This window comes from Micropterus dolomieu, linkage group LG04, assembly GCF_021292245.1.
Source record: "Micropterus dolomieu isolate WLL.071019.BEF.003 ecotype Adirondacks linkage group LG04, ASM2129224v1, whole genome shotgun sequence".
In the NCBI taxonomy this organism is placed as follows: domain Eukaryota; kingdom Metazoa; phylum Chordata; class Actinopteri; order Centrarchiformes; family Centrarchidae; genus Micropterus; species Micropterus dolomieu.
In genome coordinates, this window is record NC_060153.1 from 13,310,558 (window position 1) to 13,333,229 (window position 22,672).

Here is a 22,672-nt window from a genome sequence, read left to right on the forward strand (position 1 = left end):
AAGCTGCTGCATGTCACAGTGGATGCACAAGGGGGTGAGAGGTCATCTTAGCATTCTGGGTAAATGCCATTGACATTATTTCTTCTTCATGCAAAAGAGACTTTTTAATAACCATTGCAAATGATTGTTCTTCAAACATCATACTTTTGACTCAAGGAAAGGAACATTCGCTATCAGGCACCACCTGGCCTGATATCCATATCCATGTTGGATGCACATACAGGTGCACACACACACACACACACACACACACACACACAGCCTCTGTGTGTAAGAGAATAAGTTAAGATACAATAGTCCCCTTTTGGCCCCACAAGTCAAGTTCCTCCATTCACCCCTATTCATCTACATTTTGCCCCCAGTCACCCCCCACTTCCCCTCGCTTTGGCTGGGGCCAAAGGTCACCGCAGGGCTTTACCCCCACACACTCCTCCTGCCGACACACAAACACTCACACAGAAACCCACATGCCATGATCCCGCCTTCCTGTGTTCCCATCACTTGCACAGCTGCCATTTCTATGCTTATAAGTTACAGCAGACATGTTTCCTGAACACATGTTCATATATGTCATATAATATACACATGACAATATATCATATATTGATGATATCATGATATGATAATTTTAAACAATTTCATAATATCACAATAACAAAAAACACCTCTGATGCTTGCTCACTTGCAAGATAAAGATATGATATTCTTGAGCTAAATGGATTAGCCAGTGTTTACTCCACTTGGGTGCATGAGAGGAAACAGTTCTCCTGCTCTTAATTTCATTTGGGTGGGCTGCCCTTGCACTTGATATATTGACTTTCCCTAACCTTGGTTTGGGGAAACAAAAACATTAATTACTCTTTTTTATCAGGTTTTTAAATGCTTTTCTTCATACGTATGTATGGAAAATCGAGGTTTAAACCTCGTCTGATGCACTGAGGCACATGAAATACACTGAGGTTCACTGTAACTGTTTCATTAACACATATGTAACACATTCACCTGTACTGAACTATATTCAATGCCAAAGTCAACAAGAGAAGGCTGTGTGATTGTTGGCCTTGTGTGTGGGTGACTTGTGCATGTTAACGTCTTTTTCCTTCTGTGTATAAATTTTCGTACCGACGAGCATATGGGTGCGTGTGTGAGAAGCTTGCATTACTGTGTATCTGTGTATGTGTTTGTCCATGTCAGTGCATGCTGTTCCCCCTGTCGCCCCTTGCTGTGTGCGTGTGTCATTATCCAGCGGGGGCTGCTCTAATGGAAGCTGTGATTAGCAATGCTGTTAATTAGACCACAGAGCCAACCGCGCAGACCTCAGCCATAGAAACACTGCAGATAAAACGCACAAGCAAAACGTGACATTGAGCGACACAATGCTCGAATGACACTTTCTGTATGCATCAAAGAAACGTGCAGTGATACAGTATTTTCCATATGAATTATGAAATACAAGGTCCAGTCATAGTAAAACAACAGACAGACCACACATGTAGCACACGGTGTAGCACGTCATGCGCATAAAAGACAAAGTGAAACGATAATAGTACTAATTACATTACTGAGCTTCTACTTAACTACAGATCCAACCACAGATTCTTTGCCACAGACATCAGAGTACACACAGTATGGTGTGGGATATATTTGCTTAATTATACATGACTGGTATTATTCTTGTCAGTGAAATATGGCTTTATAAGAAAAGTAGACCCCCTGATACATTTTGACTTGTTTTAGCTGGGAAAGCACAGGTGTACCTAATAGCATTAACAATGGCTCCACTCATCCATGTCAGCGAACCAGCAGGCACAGCACCAGGGCCCTGGAACAAGAACACCCAAATGAAACTGAGCTATCATTAATGTTATTAGTTACACCTGTGCTTTTCATCCTATAAAAAGTCCAAATATGCACTGTTTAAAGGACAACTGCAGGTCGGTATTAAACACGACATATTGTCAATTCCTCTGATCAAGTTCATTATCCACTATAGGTACGTTTCCATCCAAATTTAGTGCAAATTAGTGTAACCAAATTTCTGGAAAAGACAATGACTGCATGTTTCCATCCACTTCTGTTGTACCAATATTGTAGAGATAAACAGTTGCTGGTCCTAATTCTCCAGTCAGGTACCATTACAGTAAACCACTGCCGAAGAAGATGGTGCAAGAAGAATGCCAGTCAAATGGTGGAAGACAAAGTTATAAAAACGTGATGGAAATATGGCATTTAAATTTATCTCATGTATTAATTAAAGGAAGGTCTCCTGATCGCTCCACCCAAATTTGATATTTTTGTCTGTTGCAATTTTTCGTCTCATCAGTGGAGCTAAAGCCTCAGTGAAAAATAAGTCACATGATTCATGTGTATCATGATTTATTTTCTAAGTCTGTTTCCATTGCACTTTGTCACGTTTTGTTTTTCTTGATACTTTTATGCTTCAGCCAAGCGTATAAACTTTTTTTGTGATATTTTGGCATTTTTTTACTCGCATGTTAACTCACAATTCTTGAGGGACAGATACTGTTAAGTTCACAAAACAAGGTAAACTTTGGGTGTATAGTCTGACACCACAAACTATCAGCTACCTCCATGTGGAGGTGCGCGCGTGTGCATGCATGCGTGAGTTGGGTGCATGTGTCAGGTCTAAAGTCTTTGTGCTCTGCTGGTGGGTAAGTGAGCTGTATCCAAGAATATCAGAACACTCGAGGTGCACCTGCGATTCATCCTGGAACCTGCTGGAATGTTCTGGAAATTCATTGGGTAGTGGAAAAAAGGTCCCCATACTGTATGTATATGTGTGTGTTTGTGTCCGTGTGTTAGATAGAGCGAGAGAGAGAAATCGCCCCCAGTGGCGTTCTGTCACCCCCCCTCGTTCCGACATCTGGTCCTGTCTCATTTACCGCAGGAGACTGTCTGTGTGATGGCTTTTTAATGCCACTGACACCGCCACATACACACTCACAAACATGCACATGTGTATGCACACACACAAGCATATACATACAATACATGTGAGAACCCCCTTATGTGAGCACATACACACACACAGACCTCACGCCTCTGTTAACATGTATTCAACACTGATCCAGTATGACAGCATATGTGATCAATAGTGCATGCATAAACTGACTTCTCAGGTAGCTCTCCAGTGAAGCACTGTTAGTAAACAAATAGAGCTTTCCGAATGAAGATGTTTGGTTTATAACTCCCATCTTGCACATGCATACACATCTGTCATTGAGTTCTCTCCATCTGGGCTTTCTATGCTGGAAGGGTAAGAAGGGGGTCCTGAGGCTGTCCATCAGCACATAATGTGTTTATGTATATGATGTGTTTTTGTATATGTGCCGTTACTACCACAGAAATACAGTGACATAGGTCAACAGATACACTAAAGCTCACACACACACACACACACACACATTCTTTCGCTCACCTTCGTCCCTCTTCCTCTTGCCCACGTCAGCAGCTGAGCTGATACCCAGAATGCCACTGATGGAGTACGAGGAGCCGGCTGAGTCACTGGTCACTGCTGACACTTGTGTGGCAGCCACGGACGTCGCTGCAGACAGACCACATGACAAATCACAAAACAAGTAAGGCAGAAGAATAATCATATATATTCTTGCTTGTGATTAGAGTGTTTTCAGCAGCCCTTAGAGAAACATTCAGAATTGAAAAGAGATCTGTTTGGACGTCTTAACACTCAGTAGGGTTGATTAGGGTTTAAGGAATTTGAATGATTTGAATTTGAATGAAACCTTGGCTGCCATTATTTTTTCCACCTTACATTACATTTATCTCAGTGAAAGCAAAATATTTAAAGAGTACCCTGCACACATAATCAATTATGAGTCAGTATAATTCTCGAAAATTAAACCAGACTGTAACTAATAGTATTGCAGCCCCAATAAACTGGGTCAGACTTGTTAGATAACAATAATATTAATGTTGGATTTTTCATAAAAAGACTACTACTACTGTAAAGCACCTTTTTTTGGGCTCATATACATACAACAGTCACCTTTACAGGAGCCCAAAAACACTATTGTGTTCTTCATATGTACTATTTCAAAAAAAAGAATTACATGATGTTAAACAGACAAATAAAATCACACTGCATGACAGAGGCTCGAAACTGGCTCACACAGCACCTTATAGCTGTTGTTCCTTATCATACAAATACCTTAGCTCAATTTATCAACATATATGAGAACATTCTATGACCTGAAATACCAGTAAAAGAACTCTAATAAAAGGACCCGGTGGAAATGTCGTGCGTAACCAGAACCCACACAAAGTGAGCTGTGACGCATGTTTCTGCATGTGTAATGTTGCGTCATAGTCAAAAACTCTGGTTTAATATGTCCAGTACTACTTCTATCACCAGCATTTCTTTTTAGTTTTACTCGGGCAGCACTCACATGTCTTGATTCAATTATTTATGACACCTTTGCAATGGAAGGTACAAATCCCATTTCTCTGTCCTTAAACTCAACGTAGATGCTTCTGAAACTTTACTCAGTCAAACAGGCCAAACTGAAGCTTGGGGGTGGGGCATAAAGGACAGGATGTTTCTCCCTCTAATCTTCCCCCTGGAGGAGACAAGTTCCTTGCTGGGCGATACAGTGGCATACTTGTCACCGCTTTAGTGACACACACACACACACACACACACACACATTCTGCAACCTCCTGACACACACACAAACACACGCACACACTGAAACATACAGTCACTCATTCCTTGGTCCCTTATCTGTGCCCCTGTAAGCGGACGTGGGGGTTGAGTGACAGTATGGCATCCCAGGAGGGACAGAAAGGTGTGGAGACAGACATCCTAATCCTCTCTCCCAGCAGACCCCCAAACACAGAAAGACAAGACCAAAAAGGGAATAAAAAAAATGATAAACCAGACGATCAAGGTCCCTTCCAGCCGTTACTACTTCGCTAACAACAAGGAGAGTATAATGAATGCATATCCCTCCTTTTCCCATCTCTTGATTTAGCACTTCAATTATCTGATTTTCCTTTCTCTTTCTTTTCACTCTTTTTTTTATCAGAACGTAACGCTTTTATTCTGCAAATCCAAATGTTCAATTTTCCGCCTGGGAGTGGGACCCATTTATCTGTGTAATCTGTAAGAGTGCAATGTGTGTGTGTGTGTGTGTGTGTGTGTGTGTGTGTGTGTTTCTGGGCACATCTAGGTGTGTACGCATGTGTGTGTGTGTGTGTGTGTGTGTGTGTGTGTGTGTGTGTAAAAGGCAGGAGTCAGGGAGCAGTGTGTGTGAAATTAATTTAGATTAATAGACAATGTGCGATTATGAAGATATGAGAGACACCGAAACACAATCCACTGCAGGGCAAAGGGAGGAAGAGAGGGAGCGGGAGAGGGAGACGGGCCCTCATTTATATTTGTACTCTGAGAAATCGAATAAAAAATAATGTTTCACTCATAGCTGTAATAGATATGCTGTTTCTGTCTATAACATCCTTAAAAACTACAAATAAACAGCCAAACCTTGTTAAACTGAAGGGTCTTTTTTGTTTGTTTATTCAGTTCAAAATGTAAATTTATAAACATAATAATGAGGAACACCCAATAGGAACCTTATTGTTTACAGATTCAGATAAAAATTATCAAGAATAATGATTTCGCTCATCCAGAAGTCCAAATCAGATGTAAGACTACCTTTTTTTTATTTACTCTTTGCAATCCACTGTAAAGGAAACATGGCCGAATGAACTAAGGGGCAGACATGTAGGCTATGTAACACATAATGGTTTGTGATAATTTGGTTGAACAAAAACTCATTTAGGAAATAAGAACCATGTAGATTTTGACGCCATAGAAGACAGGTACAGATGACAGTAATAATTCAGGACCTTCTTTAATGCCCAAATCATTTCAGTGGATTGTGTGTTTCAGTGGTGCATATTCCCAAGCAAATGTTTGATTAATCAAATGACCACCAAATAATAAATAATTAATAAGGGCGGACTTTTCAGTGCCTATAATAACTGTTTTGTGGGCATTAAGTTGTTTCAGATCCCCGTTTGGGAGGGAAAAAAAGGTTACAACAGAAAAACTGTTTCTGAATCCATTACTGTTATACTGCAGCGTCTTCTGGCATGAATGTTTCCTCACTGACTTTTTTCTTTGCGACAGTTCACAAAGAAATTATGAACACACAAACCCTCCAAATATTGTTATTAAGCACAAAATGGACAAAACAGACACCTACATCCCACTAACAATAATTTTGGACTCTTCATTTCGGGACATCTTAACTTAAATTCAAGCATTGAAGCTAAGAACTTAATTTGGACACCGTATTTGTTCTCTGTAAACGAAGGGTCAGAATTTCAATGGGTTTCATTGTTCTGTACACACGGCACGCGGGCTCCACTCCTGAGAGACTCGCACAAAAAACATCTCTGCTGTAAAATTTGCTTTGACAGTTGGAAACAGGAATTTATAGCAGTGACCTACCTAAGTTGTGAGCCGACACTGAGCCCGTTTGGCCGGGCGGCTGCTGAACCTTTGTCCGAATGATCCTGCAGGGGGAGAGAGGAGATATTAGTGTGTGTGAAGTGGTCGTTTGTGTGTGTGTGTGTGTGTGTGTGTGTGTGAGAGAGAGAGAGAGAGGATTCTGAGTGACAGAGAGAACATGACCATCGTGGGAGCAAAACTGTGTGTGTGTGTGTGTGTGTGTGTGTGTGTGTGCATGTGCGTGTGAAGTGGCTGAGGCAGGCTGACATGGCAGAGGGGCCTCACACTTCCTGCTTGGCTGCTCATGCAAGCCTTTTCTTCCTCTTTATTTTCCTTTCCTCCCCTTTTCCTCTCCTCTCCTGTCTTCTTCTTTCCTTTCCTTTCCTTTCCCTTTCTTCCCTTTCCTTTTGTGTCTGTTTCTTTCCTTATTCTCGCACACCTTCCTTCTCTTTTGTCTGCCTCTTTTGCTCACTCCTTCTCTCTCTTATTTCACTATCCCTCCCTCTCTTTCTGCCTCTATGCTCAGGGGAAAGGGTTGTCATTGTACCATCGTGTTGAACCACTGAGCTGCAGCCACTTCATACATATGGAGACCGGGGCCTCTTTGCCATTCTCCTTTCCACTCCCGGACACACACACACACACACACACACACATACACACACACACACACACACACACACACATAAAACACATAGTATTATATTTCTCTCTGCTCTACCTACACTCAATACCTGTTGCTATAAGTTGATACTCAAACACACACACACACATTCACACACGCAGATTAAACAGACAGTTAGTACCTGTTGATGGAGCTGACACTGGGGACACTGTCGTTGTCACACACTCTCTCGGCCAGGAGCCTGTCCCGGATCTCCCAGGCAAACATGGTGGGGTTTTGGCGTTTGTAATCGGCGATCTTGTCGACCACTTTGGGAGTAGCAACCTTTGGTTTGGATCCCCCGATTACCCCGGGGCGGATACTGCCCGTTTCATAGTACCTGCCAATCAAAGCATAGAAGAATCTCGTGTTGGTCATGAGACGCAAAGACAAGAAGGTTGTAGTGTTTCTAGAAGAAGTCTTGATTAAAGCTGCTGGAAGGTTAAATGTTTGCATTCAACTTATTTTCAGTTTATTGCTCCCAGTCCCACAGGGCGTTTATAATGTAGTGTGTTAATGAGTAATATTTTAAATTTAAAAGATCCAAAATGGGATAATAATAAAACAACAAAACATGTAAGTATGATGAGGCTAAGCAGTTAAATCACGTGATTGATCTGACATTGGTGCAAAATATTTTTAGAGGACAAGGCTGGCGCTATGTGATACTTTTTTTATTCACAACCAATGTGTTTGTGGTTCTCAGTTCCAAACCCATTGGTTCCTACGGAAAATGTAAATCTTTAAAAATGGCTCATAAATACAGGATTCTATTTTTTTAAGCTATGTCATTTCCTAAAAACAGCTTTTGGTCTTTTGGAATTGAAGAAAACAAGAATATCACCAGCCTTCTCCTTTAAATGACGTATTATTGACACCAGAGATGCCTTTTTGTTGTTTGATCATCTCTCCATCTTTACCTCTGAAGGCTGAAAAATGGAACATCTGCTTTACTGCTGAACACAGAGGTTACCAAGTAGACTTCAAAGAATTAGTTTACAAAAAAAAACCACCTCTCTGTTGATCTACTGGCCCTTTAGTTCAAACCCCCTTGTGGGGATTTGGACATTGTTCCGCTCAGACTCAGCTCTTTCCCCTCCTGGATCTTCAGTGGAGGAATGACCTTCCCACTGCGGTCAGGATTTCTCTCTGCCTCTCTTCAAAAACACTTCACGTCCCTCTGGCCTGTCCCTTGCCCTCCTCCGCCATGCACCTGATCTTGGTAAAAGATGATCCTCCTGTCCTGTGTCTCGTTTATTACAGGATAGGTAGGTTCACATCTTTTTCAAGTCTGTTTTAAAACAACATTCACTTGCCCATGAAAATTAAAAGAGTAATTGTGGGCCTTTTATGTTCTTACTGTCCTTTCTGACCAAGTGAAGTTATTAATGTTATGCACAGTCCTTCTCCTGTGCATAAATGCATGCTTAAATTCAGCTGAAGCTCATATGAGTCGCATCAATGGTCAAATCAATGGTTCTGCTGAAACTGCCTCTGTGTATGTGCATATACTTCCACTGCAGTTTAGCAGGGAAACATAAAGAGAGAATTTTGCACTAAAAAGACTATAACTATGGAAGATATCCACATAATTTGTCCACCTCAGACTGCAGAATTCTCATATTAGCTTCTGTTGAACATAACTATATCATAATAATAACATAATTATGTGCTTTTGCATGGTACAAGGACTGTGGATTGTATCGCCCATCTCTTACATTTGCAAGGAAACACAATGGTCAGTATGCACAGGAGACATAATTACAGCAACCAATAACTCTGAATGAATTAAAGAAAATGATAACTGTTAAATTTAAGACAATTGTAAATTATATGGTGAAGGACTTCATTGGTATTTTTCTCAGTTTTAGTTTCTTTTTGGCTTTTACAGTTTTTTTGTGTTTGTCTGTTACATTTTATGCTGCTGATTAGGTGTCACAAAAGAGACCTCCAACCTCAGTTGGAGTAAACTTCCTTAAAGTGAGCCAGAGCAAGGGAATAAGTCATATTCAAAGCCTTTATTTAGCCAGACAAGTTGGTAAAACCCTCTACTATAGGTACTTTACAACAACCCGTAATGAAATGACCAACAGACACAGAGAAAACAACTATCGTAATGATATTAAAATATTACCTTCATAACAATGGAAAACAAACGATGACCACAAAAACCCATCAGTAGGTTAAGGTTCCCTGGACTCACTACGTGTGAAACTGACCTGGCCTCTTCATTCCTCTCAGTTGAAGTTCGCGGATTAATTTCAGGTAATACAGAAACTTCGCAGTCGTTAGAACAAAATGTGGATAATAGTATCAGCTAAATGACTGAATGTAATGCCAAAAATTTGAAGGATCTCTGACATGAGTGCTGCTGGCTGTAGTTTTCTTTGGTAATTTCACATTGTGACACAGCGGTAAGACAAGGGTGGCACTGATACACACACACTCATGGATTCAGGCGTTTCGTGTCCACCATGGCTATTTCATGAATGTATTTGCATGCAGAAGGGGCATTGGGGTAAGGGGGTGGGAGGACAGCAAATGTGCTACACAGCTTGCAGAAAAGGGGGATGCTGTGTGTGGATGCAAGCTGTCAGTCAGTCTTAAACCTGCTGCTCTCTCTGTCTCTCTCTCTCCCTCCACCGCTGTATGGTGGAGTAATCCCTTCCGTGAAGATGTGTGTTCCTGTAAATGTGCGTTTCCTTGTCTTTGTTTTTGAGTGTGTGTATGTGTCAGTGTGTGTGTATGTGTCAGTGTGTGTGTGTGTGTGTGTGTGTGTGTGTGCGTGTGTTGCACATTTTGACTATTCACAGCTGGAGTATAAACACAGCTAAAAGGAAAAACAATCTATTTCCAAATGGAAAACTATTTAAATTATTCACAGCTGAATCATTGGTGAATAAACGAGCATGGTTATTGATATCCGCACAACGATGCGCCAACACACACACACACACACACACACACACACACACACACATACAGCGTGGTAGAGTTGGTGTTTTTGTTCTGTTGGCACCAGAGAGACAGAGAGAAGAGGATAAAACAACCCTCCCTCCCTCCTTCCATCCCTCGATCCCCTCTCCTCCCCCCTCACGGTAACGCTTCAGTGAGTTGAACGGCCAGGACAGGGGAGAGAGAGAGGAGAGAGAGAGAGAGGGAGGAGAGAGGAAGACAGAAAGAGAGAGAGAGAAAGGGAGGCAAGGGAGAACAATGAGCAACACATTTCTTGATATAGCTGAGGGTCGCTGTAGCTAATCCTTCCCCTCCGTCCCCTCAAATGGTCTCTCTTTCTCTCATTTTTTTTCTTTTTCCTGCACCCTTCTTCTTTAACACGCCTTTTCGCTTTTGATTGTATTCCTTGTTCTTGTCTTTCTCCTATTCTCCATCTCCCTCTGTCTTCTTTTTTTGGAGGGGGTGCAGAAATATGGTGCCACTTTCATTTTGATGCTAATTCCAAAAAGTGATGAATCTTTTCCCTTTTGTCTACCTTTCTTCTCTGGGGGACGGTGCGAGCAGGGATTTGCTCTTGAATTTAGCTTTGAAAAGGCAAAGAGAGAGAGGGAAAGAGAGAAAAGGGGGTGAGGAGAGACAGGGAAATATTGAGAGGGGTTGGACGAGAAATACAGGATACAGAGCAGGGAGAGGGAGAGGGAGGTTAAAAGCCACAAAAAAAAGAGAGACCAGAGAACAGAGTGAGAGAAACAAGAGATAGAGAAATAAGAGGCAAGCAAAGATGACGGCAGACAGCGCTGAAAATGCATCTTGTGCATCTTGGGGGAATTGAAGAAATGACACAATGGGCACTAAACGAGTCAGGGTGAACTTAAAGGAGCTTCACACGCTTAGACAACACTGAATCGGCCTTTGTGTGTTAATTTCTCCTCCTTTTTTATCTCCTGATGATAAAAAAACTAACTAACCAGAATGACCCAAAAATGAACCAGATATTATTAGCTCTCCTGTTTCCATTCCAATGCGTAAAAAGAACTGTCATGACTGTCTGAACCCAACATCTTTATTCACCTTAGCCAACTGTCCGAGGCCTCACAGGTCGCACAGCCTCCCAGTCTGTTGGCACACTGTTGTGTGTGTAAAAAGGGTGTTGATGCTTTTCAGAACTGTCACCATATGGTTGTAGTTGTTTGTGTGCCTTTTACCTGCCCAGTATTTTGCTGACACATCCGTGGCTGACTCGTAGCTGGCGTGAGATGTCGCAGGGCCGAACCCCTTGGTGGGCGAGTTCTACTATTCGCTGCCGCACAACATCTGGGAGGGGCCTGCCGTTTACAAACACACCTCCAAGCTGGTTCACCCCACCATGTCCTACAAAGGAGAGAAACGAATCAACAGAAGGTCAAGGATGAGAGAGAGAGAGAGAGAAGGAGAGAGAGGAATAAGCCTCTGACAAATTTATTTTGGTTACAGGCAATGAAATGAATCAAAGATAAACTTATTCAAATATGAGGGACCAAATGAAGGTTTAAGAAGGCTTTAGCTACATGTGCAACAAATAAAAAGTACACAGTAATCAACAAATTCAATTATAAAAACCTATTAATTACTCCATCATTAGTGTCCAAGGTCTGGTCTTTCTTCTAATTACATTTTTTAAAAGACAGAAAATTGGAAAGTTACAAGAATGTGACAAATGGGAGGTAACTCTTGCTCATGATTCTTCTGTCAAACTCAAATTATCTCATTCAAGATTAAATAAAATCATATTTGAAAAAGACAGACTGACGTGAAGTTTTCAGGGGTGGACCTCACTTGCACCAAAATCCACATTTGCACAGAAGAGCCGCTCAGTGCAACTGCAGTCTTCCGTTGCTGACTGCTGAGCCATTGAAGCAGTTGGAGTCAGAATGCCTTGTTGAAAAGGCTGTTCAGACAGCCATTTATCAGTAATGTTTACACATTTCAACATCACTGGTCATTCATCAGGATCCAGTAGTTACATTCCAGTCTGGATTAAAGCACCCATATTTTATCTTATTTGCTTAAATGCCGCCTGTTCTCACCCTCATGGATTTCTATCATCCAGTTATGCAAAGAAAAAAGTCAACTGACAATTGCTCACCAAGGCTTTAAACAAAACAACAACTCCATATTGTGTTTGTTTCTGAGGTTCGGTTGAGAAATATTAACTTCAGCAGAGCTGAATAATCTCAAATATATCTGATTTCTCTCCTGCCACTGATTTATCTGGCTCAGCATAATAGTAACAGTTGGACTATTCCAAAGTGCAAACTTTGTCCATTTTCACCCAGGGCAGAGTAAGCTAAGATCTTAAGTAAATGAAGGGATTTCAATTAATTATTGACCAAGGCCTTGCCCTGGCCCCTTACTGAAAGATACCACTAATATTCCCCCTGAGGGATCAAAGTATAAGAAGAGAATAAGACTTGTATACATGAGAATAGACTGGAATAGAAAAAGCTGAACTGTTTTAATCCTTTGTTCTTTCATTACTGTAACCATAAGACAATCATAGCTGCATGTTTATTCATCTGACAAACGAAAGATTTAAACAGCAGAGGCAAAGAAGCTGGGACAATAAGTAGAAAATGGGTGTCAACTGGAGCTAAGTATAAACAAGCAGGTTATAGGGATACAGTTAGCATCCATCTAGTTCATAGAAATCAGAAAATGATGAACAATGTCTTGACATGTTTTGCAAAGATTTTCAGTTTTTCGTTCATTTTTCGTTTAATCAGTTGTCAAACTAATTGCTGCTTATCTGACTAATTGTCTTAGCTCTAATGCCAGCATGCACCGGAGGAGAGGCAGGGTAGATCCTGGACAGGTGAGTAACGGAGTGCAAGCACTTAGTCAGACAAACGCATTCACACCTCTAGAAACTCTCTACTGAAAGTCTCCAGTCGGCCAAGCCAGGTCAGAGCTCAGGCAGGCGCTTCTCGCTTTGAGATGACATTGCTAACCCCTGCATGAGCTCATATAGTCAGCAGTACTGGGAAACTGTCTGTAGGAGGGAGAAAGTGAAAAGGAGAACAATTTGGGCAATCCTCTCTCTCCCCAATACTGTGCATATGTACTGTATATGTATATATCCTACCAAAGGCAGAGCGTAAATCAACCAGTTTTTTTCTACCACATAATCCACTGGCTTTTGTATTACCATAGTGATTACGTCTTTAGGGGAAACACACAAACACACACGCATACACTCTTACACACTAATCCTAGCTGTGGGGGTAATAGATTTTAAACACATTACCCCAGCAGGGATACCCCCTTAAACACAAAGCTGTCCCCTGAACCTGTCCCCCGAATCTGTCCCCCCTGTCCTCTTCTTTCCTCCAATAGCATAAAATAAAGAAACACACAAACACACACAGCCTCAAACATAAATAGATCCACACATGGAGCATAAATACAGAAATGTAGAGACAGTCTCATTCTGTGGAGTTAAACAAATACCCACACGGCTGATGTGGATGGTCACTCAGCTTTATTTTTTGAGACAGAAGAGGCCTCATTATGCAGATGCCTGCTGCAGACAGTGCAATTTGAAAAGCAATCGCTTCTTTACAAAAGCTAGCAATATATAGACAGAGTGGCATTCATGCATTGTCCATGAAAGCTGGGCTCAATAAGGGTTCAAAGTCTGAATGGCATGAAATGTAACAACTGACATGAAATTTAAAGACAATAAAGTCACATCAGCTCTGTCCGAAGCGGTTGTTACTTATAATCAAACCTGTAATTAAAGGAGCAATCCACTGAATTTAAGAATATGGGTTTTCATTTTTTCTGGTTTGTGTTGGCATGGCTGTGGTGGGACAACCTTTCTTTATAAACTGTGCACATGGAGTTTGAAAGACGTAGACATCTTTCATTTCATTTCTTCATGCCCTTAGTATGTCTGATGGGCAGCAACGCAATGATATCACATGTGACACACAGTCGTCTCTAAATTAAGAGGATCATTTATTGGGAATTGCGAAAGTCTGATAGATCTTGGTGAACTGGCTCACAGATTATTTGGTAGCAATGGAAAAAGCAGCCGCAGCTCTTCAAAAGCTGAATACAGGACTCAGAGGCTGGACTCTCAATCTCAATCTCTGATTACATAGATGCTCACTTCATGTCATCTCTAGTTATGTCATTTGTAAAAATAAATAAATCAATAAATAAAATAATAGTAATAATTTGGGCAAACATCTAGGAAGTCTGTCTGAAATAATATGAAATATGGATCTGCAAGAATGTTGTCATCGCTGTCGCACATGCAATGATGATTTGTTGGCTTCCATGTGTGAGGCTGCAGGTGGTTTTTGATGTAAGCAGGGGCTACTCTGCACTCTCTGTTCTCAGTGCAGGGCTGAGAGTCAAGTCAATTTTATTTATATTAGATGCTCGATTTGTTGGAGATACTTGGAACCACTCCAATTTGCCACTGCCCACTCTTTTTTTGTCCTTTCTTAGCACATTTTGAGACATGTTATGCTTATGAAGTAAAGGTCCCCAGCTGGACTTGAACTGTTGGATTTTGCAGTTAGTGGTCAGCATCTTAAGCCTAGCCCACCTGCGTGCTCTTGAACCCTACTGTTGTTGTTATTTTTTGTGTGTATGACCGTAAAGTCATACTAGGTACTGAGACGCAGAGAGAACACACACACACACATTTTCAGATATTCCTCAAAGCAGGAATGAGCCTGCTGACCTACATGGCCCCTCACACGCACTCTCTCGCTCTCTGTGAACATTTTGTATAGTTGGGTAAAGACATTATTCACTCCTCCCCTCTTTATTATTGTGTCCTGAAACCTTTCGCTGAACAAAAGCACAGTTTTTGCAGGGTCGTTTGTAGAAGCCTATACTGTGCTGCGTCCTCCACAGGTATCTGCAGAGAGGACGCTCCCTCTCTCTCGCTCTCCCTCTCCCTCTCGCTCAGATAAGAGTAAATGAAATGGTTCCTTTCACCATTCCTATCTGGGCCAGGGCATGAAATACGCCTTGCTTTGTAAAGAGATGGAGAGGAATGACTTGTGACCTACAAAAACCTCCTGATAACTATTTATTCACTTATCTGTGTATTTACTGTTGGCGTTAGGCGTTCAGACTCTCACCATTCTTGGGGTAGGTTGTGGGGATTATGTGTTTGAAATTTATTTTCCAAGCCTATAAATACTGATAAGGACGAACGCAATAACTTACGCATTCTAGAAAGGCATTTGTTTATCGGCCACTGTAGCAAAATTCTCAGAATAAGTGATATAAGTTTAAATACCCTATGCCATGCTTTTACACATTTAATATAAAGCATTATTGGGAGAAATGGCGAACAGAATGGCCTACAGAAAAACTAAATTTGATCTTGCAGTTTTTACCATTACAACACGGACCTTTACAACCTTGCATTTTGGAAAGGATCTAATCTCTTTCTTGTGGACAGTTGCCTTAAAAAATGAATTTGGAAACATGTCACCTTACAGAAGAATTGAGCACTGATGATCCTTTTCAACTGTGTAAGTTTAGTGACAGAGGTCCAGTAATTCATCACACTGACCAAACAAATTAACCACTTGATCCCAGAAATTCAACATTCAACATTGGCCAGCTCTAGGATGTTTTGGGTGCAAATTAGATACAAAGATTTGCCCAAATTAGGGGTCTTGGCTTTTAAAGGTCTTTCTATGAAAGCTGAACCTATGTCTCCAGAGGGAGTGAAACTGTTGGCAGAGGCAGTAGCTTCATTTTCATCCTGGAGTCAGGGAATCAGAGAGGGACAGAGACAGCCAGGGGAGCAGGGGTCATTATGCATCCCCTGTTGTATTTTATTTATTTACTTTTTATAGGAGCTGACTTAGGAGCCCAGCCAGCACCTACTTAAATGTTTGATTGATTCACTGTTTCCGGGAGAAAAAAAATACAGAGATAAAGCAGAATATATTCGAGCTCCCCCATCCAGAAAATAAGGTCCATTAGACTCTCTGTCTCTCTCTTCCCGCTACATTCCTCTATGTCTCTCTACCTCTCTCTCCTCCTCCTGTCTCTCTCTCATCTCTCATCTGCCTCGTCACGGCCTGACGACTCAAAAATAAAGCAAAAGAGAAATCACAACAAAACGCCACCGGTTCTCTCTCTCTCTCGCTTCTCTTGAAAGAAAAAAGGGGGGAACTAGAAATTACTTCAGGCTGAAAACCTGTTTGGAAAGTTGCCCGCGAGAATACAGATGAAGCAAATTTCCTTGAGCAAACAGTGAATAGATCTGTGAGATGTGCCAGGCTGGCGTTTTGGACGAAGCCTATAGTGGTATTCTTTCTCAAGAAAGGTGGAATAGGTCTAATTAATGTTTTTTTGTCGGAATGTGACTCAGTGGATCTTGTTATTAAACGGTTAGATTTATAAATATTTATGTTAGATTAAAGATCCCATAAGAAAAAGTATAATTTGATTTAAAAGACTTCTACGTCAGCGCAAAAAATGAATTCATTAAACCTTCTTCAACCCATAATTACAATTTCTTTACTTTCGTTTTTTCATTGCACAGTTGTCGGGGAAAAGTTTGATTCAATCAAGATTAATGTATTTTTTCATGTTGAAAACGTGGTTTTAGGGACTGTTTCTCCACCGTTTTTTTTTTGTTGTTTTTTGTTTTTTGCCTTTTCTTTTGGCTAACTCATAAGTCGATCACCAAGGTAGGCTTCGCCTACTTAGTATTCAGCATGCCACCATTACCATTACAATGCGTGATTATGAAATTCAGCTCATTATCATCACAATTACCTGGTATAGATTTTTAAAACATCACAGCAATATATAGTTGCCTATAAGGTACAAAATATGCTCCAATGTTACGGTTACCAGCCAAGAGGTGTTTAGGAATGATATAAAATGTGATTTTTGTCTTTAGCCTATTTTTGTTGTCAACATGAGACAAGACTGTCACATCCAAAACGGATATATCGAATGGGATGTTCAATCAAAAAAAAATAGCCTGCTTGGAAACAGCTGTCAGTTTTTAGCGTGAGCACAAACCAAAAACATACACACAAAGTGCCCAGGTTTTGATAATTAGGCCTACATTTGTTTTATAAAAAGTAAAACAAAAAACTTACTTTAAACTCAGAAGCCTATTATAGCCCGTGTGCTACAAATAATCTCTTGTGAAAAACTGTGTGAGTCACACAGCCCACATCCACACTCTTTCAACATTTCCACGGGTCACAGTCCATACATCCAAACTCTCTCTCTCTCTCTCCCTCTCTCTCCCTCTCTCTTTCTCTCTCTCTCTCTCTCTCTCTCTGTCTGCCTTTGACATTTTTTAGGTGTAATCGTTTTAAAGCGTCTCCTAGCTTTGACATATATAACTTTAGCTCCGCTGTTACCGTCAGCACCGCGGATCATTGGCTTTGGTTGAAACGGCGGGGAAGAGGAAACGTGATTCGTTCTAGTTTTGGTGTGTGTGTGTGTGTGTGTGTGTGTGTGTGTGTGTGTGTGTGTGTGTGTGTGTGTGTGTGCAGCTGTTTTAATCCCGCCGGATAACGCACCGTGGGAACCTCTGTCGGTCACATGCCACGAGTTCTCTCCGGGACTAAACCACAATAAGAAATATAATGCATAATCTATTAAACGCTGAAATGCCTGCAGGACGTTTTATTCAGATTTTAAGCGCAGAGGCAAAATATTACAACAGAGCCACCGAATATGGGACTCTGTTAAAATCACATTTTCATTAAGCTTGTTGAAAGTGGACTTGAAGTTCTGAATTAAATAATTACCTATTATTTGGGCCTCCACTACAGTCAATATTTGTTGATTATAACTGAAAATATGATATGAATTTCATATATTAAATGTGGGAATTTAGTTATTATAGTAAGGCTATAAGATACATATATATTCGATTGTTGTATTGTTTCGTGATTTTCCTTTAAAGCTCTGTGGGTGTTTAGTGCTCAAAGACTGAAAGGTTGTGGAAAAATGTATAGGTTATAAGTCTTGTTTTTCCAATAGTTATTTCAGGGTATTTCACTTGTTATACAATCAGTTCCACGCGAAGGGAGGTAGCTAGTATTTGGGGAGGAAAATAAGCTGCAGAAACAAAGCAGGGCCCGCCATGTCACGACTGAGTGAACAAGTTGTGCCCCCCTCCTCACTCATGTAGCCTAGCCAGCGCCTTGCGCTGCTGTAGTGTCCTTGAGCAAGACACTGGGCCTGCTGCTGTGAGGCTGGACCTGTGTGACCTGCTGGGCAGTGAAAAGAGAATTTCCCTGCAGGGGCTTAACAGAGTCTCACCTTGTTATTATTCTAAGACCTGAGCAGCTCTCCCATTTGCACCTGTGTGTGTAAAGTGCAGTGTGTGTCTGTCTAACCTGGTTATGCGCAGAAACACAGTCACTGTTTGTGGATCAAGTTCAGCTTTTAGTCATGCTTTGTTACCCTGATCTCTCTCTCTCTCTCTCTCTCTCTCTCTCTCTCTCTCTCTCTCTCTCTCTCTCTCTCTCTCTCTCTCTCTCTGACCCCTGCACTTTCTCTTCTCTTCAAAGGGCAAAGCACAGCAAACAGACTCACACAAGGCACCAGCAAAAAGCTACTCCTATAATGTAGGCTTGCATACGATTACAGTGCATTTTATAATTTTAAAATAAATCACCTCAGTCCCGTGCCCAATTGAGTCACTTTCAGTTTGATAAAATATCGCCCGAGACAAGACAGCAAGACAAACAAATTCACAAACATAAAAGACGCAACCCACTAAACTTTCTTCTCTTAAAAAAAAAGAAAAGAAAGAAAAATATGTGCCACGGTAGGAAGAGATAATTCACTTCCAAAGTTTCAGCCAGGCAGTTTTGAAATTGTTTTTTAAAGATCATATTAAGGCAGATCAATTTAACATCAAAACCTTATTTGGGAAAACTGGTTACCATTAGCGAAGTGCAAACGCTTTTACTATTCCAGCATTGTTGGAGACATTTGATGTCCTTTCAGTAAGAACAAATTTTATAAAAATAAATATGGATAAATAGACGTAAGGAGCAAGGATGCTTTTTGCAGTGTGTGGTGCAGCTGAAAATGCTGCTACTCGGCTGTCATAATTGCATATGCACACAGAGTTGGTGATGTGGGGTGCTTTCAGTTCAAGGCAGATGGGATCATGCAGATGGGGGGGAATTATAAATGTTCAAACTTACTGTGCATTGCAGCAAAGGGGTCGTGCTTACAGTGAATCTCCATCGGTGCGGTAGGACTGGAGGGCCCTGATACGAAATGAGGGGTCTTAAAAATGCCACCGGACGCCTGCCGCTTTAGACGGACACTCTACTGACAGACCGTGACCTCCAGTAAATGAAAAGGGGTCCCAGTTCCCTTCAAAGACAGGATTCTTTTTTTTTTTTGCTTAATTAATTAAAAAAGGGTTTCTTTTAATTGGTTGACAAAGTGACACAGGCTATACGTTGACTCGAACTAATAAAAAAGAGTTTTAAAAATATAGAAAATTGGAGGTTTTCAGGTGGAAGGAAAGAAAGAAATGTCGTTAAAAATATGAATCAGAGACGGGCTCCCTCCTCATGGGGACGGGACACCACACCGGGTCTGTTTTGGCGTCTCCAAAACCAGAGGAGGGAAACGACAGCAATGGTGCTCATTCCTTCAGTTGCTCGTCTACACCGAGTCGCCTCAGTCCAAGGAAAACAGATTCAAACTTTCGCAAAAAGAAAAATATATGGAGAGCAAACAAAGTAGCCTCCCTCCCTTTCTCTCCTTCTCGGTCCGCTGACCGTGACCCTTGAACTGAGACTCAGCCGATGGGGGCTGAACTTTCTCCTTTCAGTCTGTTAAAATATTTCAAAATACAAAAATAAAATAAATAAAACCCAGTTCGAAAAATAAAAAAATATGATTTACAGATCCACGGTTAATTTTTCTTCCAGGTTATTTGCTGCACATTATTCTTGTCAGAAATCGTCCTCGGCAGTTGCTTTCACATTAACACTTGGTAATCTCCCATCAGTAAGGCGAGTGAGAGCGGATGAGTGCTCACATCTTGAAGTCTCATATCCACCGTGCCAAAAAAAAAATGGACAAGAAAGAAAATACAAAGAACAGTACTTTCTGGTTTAGGTAAAAGCTGCTGAGGCTGAAGTGAGAGTTGTTATCCTGTTAGTATGAACGAGAGGCAACTCTTGGTCACTCTACTACCTCTTGTCCTCTCTATGTTGACCAGGACTCACTGCACAAACGGAGCTATTGGACTCCCGGTTTATGTGTGAGTTTGAAGACGCATTTCTTCGCGCTGGAAAAATGAACCAGTCCTGTCCAAATTCAAACGGTAGTTTTTCTCCGCGCTCACGCCAGAAAATGCCACAGATTGTGATGCAAACATGGACATAACACAGGCTACTTTCACTATACAGAGAAAAGCTGCCTGCGCCCAGCGTCCACGGTGGCGCACGCCGCGTTTCAGGACCTGCTCTCGTGCGGACAGCGCCCGCGCTCCCAACCCCCTGGAACCCTAACCTACACGCGCCGGCCAGCTGCCCGTCACTCACAACGGATCCAGCCAATCACAACGCGAGCGCTGCCTCCACGTCACCACCTACCCAAGACAGAGCTGGGCGGGGGAGCACGCTGATTGGCTGGAGAGAATCCCGCAGGCCAATAACGCCCCGCATATATTGTCCGTCCACCAATAGGGAGGCTCGGCGAAGCGACGCACGGCTCGGGGAGTAGGTGATCGTATGTTTAATTTCAATTAACGAAGTAAAAAACTTAATGCCTTTATACCCATTTGCGCTCAATTTATTCATGTCAATATTAAATGGCTAATTAATTGAGTATTACTAAAAAATGAGGCTTAGTTGCAGCAAGGCTTTATAAATAAGGGACTGCTCTGGAACTCAAACAGTAATTGTCCATCTTTCAGGCAGGAAAAACAGGTAAGAAAGAATACATACACACACAAAAGGCAGATTTTATAGGCCCACCGCATTAGAGGGAACACACTAAAGTTCAAATTTCCCTCAAAAACATGAAGCTTTCTATTACCCGAGCCATCTTTGTAGGCCTACAGGAGTGAGAGCTGTCAAATGTTATGAAAACAATTTGCCCTGCATAATTTCCCCCTTCAACACAATGTTATAAATCGTTAGCTTGGGGAGAATTGAGAGAAAGCGTATGAAACATGCATTCCCACATGCATTCCCAGTCCCATTGATTGCGGATCCAAACGGATGTCGTTTTTTTTAATGAAATGCAATTGGCGAACTCCGCATTTACACTCTCAATCTGAATGAGAGAGGGATTCATTACGTGTTCGTCCCACCTGATTTGAGAGGGCATATCTAAGCCTCGCCCCTGTAATATTAACCACACAAATAGCCTAAAGCATGAGCCAAATTAAAAAGTGTTATTTCCCTTCTTCCTGTTTCTAGACATTTAATCATTTTCAGCTCCACAGTGTTTATACTGCACACACAACCCTTAGTTTAGACACATTTAGAGCCACACATAATGATCAGGCCATGCCTATATAACTATATCATTAAAGCACAATTAATTTCAGAAGCTGGTAATAACATTGACACACTAAAGAACAACAGTAACAATGCACACCTTATAGGCTATAGTTTTAAGGTTTACCCTCTAATGACTTGGCTCAAGGCAATGCATCTGATCCTCAAAAGGTCAATGCGTGGTATTATCGAGTTTATTTAATTGCTGAAAAAGTAAGCAGTAAACTGGAGTGCGCTCACACAATCAGGTTACCAACATTAAAAACAAATAAATTCGTCTTATTTCAGCCATTGTTTTCTGTTTAAAATCATTTCAGAAAGTAGAAGCCTTTAGGTTTTTGCTCTCTGTTGGAGGTTTCTTTTTGGTGGGTCTGTTTACAGGATGAACCACGAGGGGGCGTCCAGCCTTGGGTAGCATGCCCGTAGCCACACGCGCGTGCACACAGATATACACACGCGCAACTACAAGACATACAGGAACTTTACTACCAACACACTTGAACTTAAGAGTCTTCTTCTCAGTCCAATGGGGCCCTAAGCTGACCCCAAGATGTAAGCATCCAGGCCTACATGGAAGCATGTTACTACACAACATGGGATTGCTGTATCTGTGGGTTTGGCAGTTCAATAATCTATTTCTCTAACCCAGATCTTCAAAACTAAATATGGTGTCAAGAATCTTCATTGATTCCAGGTCTCTGCTCTTTAATCTACTGACAGTGAAGTACACCCCGAAACATTCACACTAATCCTCATTCATATTTCACATGTCTTTACTGAGTATTCATGAAGAAGGGCCTCATACAAAGCTGTGAGACAGCAAAACACGTTAATTTTAACAAACCCAAATAAACCAGAATGCAGATAAGAAATTAACTTAGATGTTTAGATTTGGATAGTGCGCCAAAGATATGGGCCTGCAATTTAGGCCAGCGAATATAGACAATGTCTGTGAGAGACACTGCAGCGAGAAAATACTTTGCAAAGTGAGAAATCTGTTTCTTTTGGCTATATTTTAATATTCATGTT

General features: G+C 41.3%; 2 protein-coding genes across 4 annotated transcripts in view; one reads left to right on the forward strand and one right to left on the reverse strand.

Annotated features, from left to right (window-relative positions):
* The window catches only part of smim14 (small integral membrane protein 14), a 127,548-nt gene that overhangs the window by 40,131 nt on the left and 64,745 nt on the right, over positions 1 to 22,672 (forward strand). The window lies entirely within an intron of this gene.
* pax5 (paired box 5) overlaps positions 1 to 22,672 on the reverse strand; it is a 51,405-nt gene that overhangs the window by 25,644 nt on the left and 3,089 nt on the right. For both annotated transcript variants that reach the window (XM_046046792.1, XM_046046791.1), the window contains exons 2-5: positions 11,321 to 11,486; positions 7,303 to 7,500; positions 6,497 to 6,561; positions 3,440 to 3,565 (exon numbers count right to left, since the gene is read on the reverse strand). In XM_046046792.1, the coding sequence (XP_045902748.1) occupies positions 3,440 to 3,565; positions 6,497 to 6,561; positions 7,303 to 7,500; positions 11,321 to 11,486 (555 nt within the window). The remainder of the gene's footprint in view (positions 1 to 3,439; positions 3,566 to 6,496; positions 6,562 to 7,302; positions 7,501 to 11,320; positions 11,487 to 22,672) is intronic.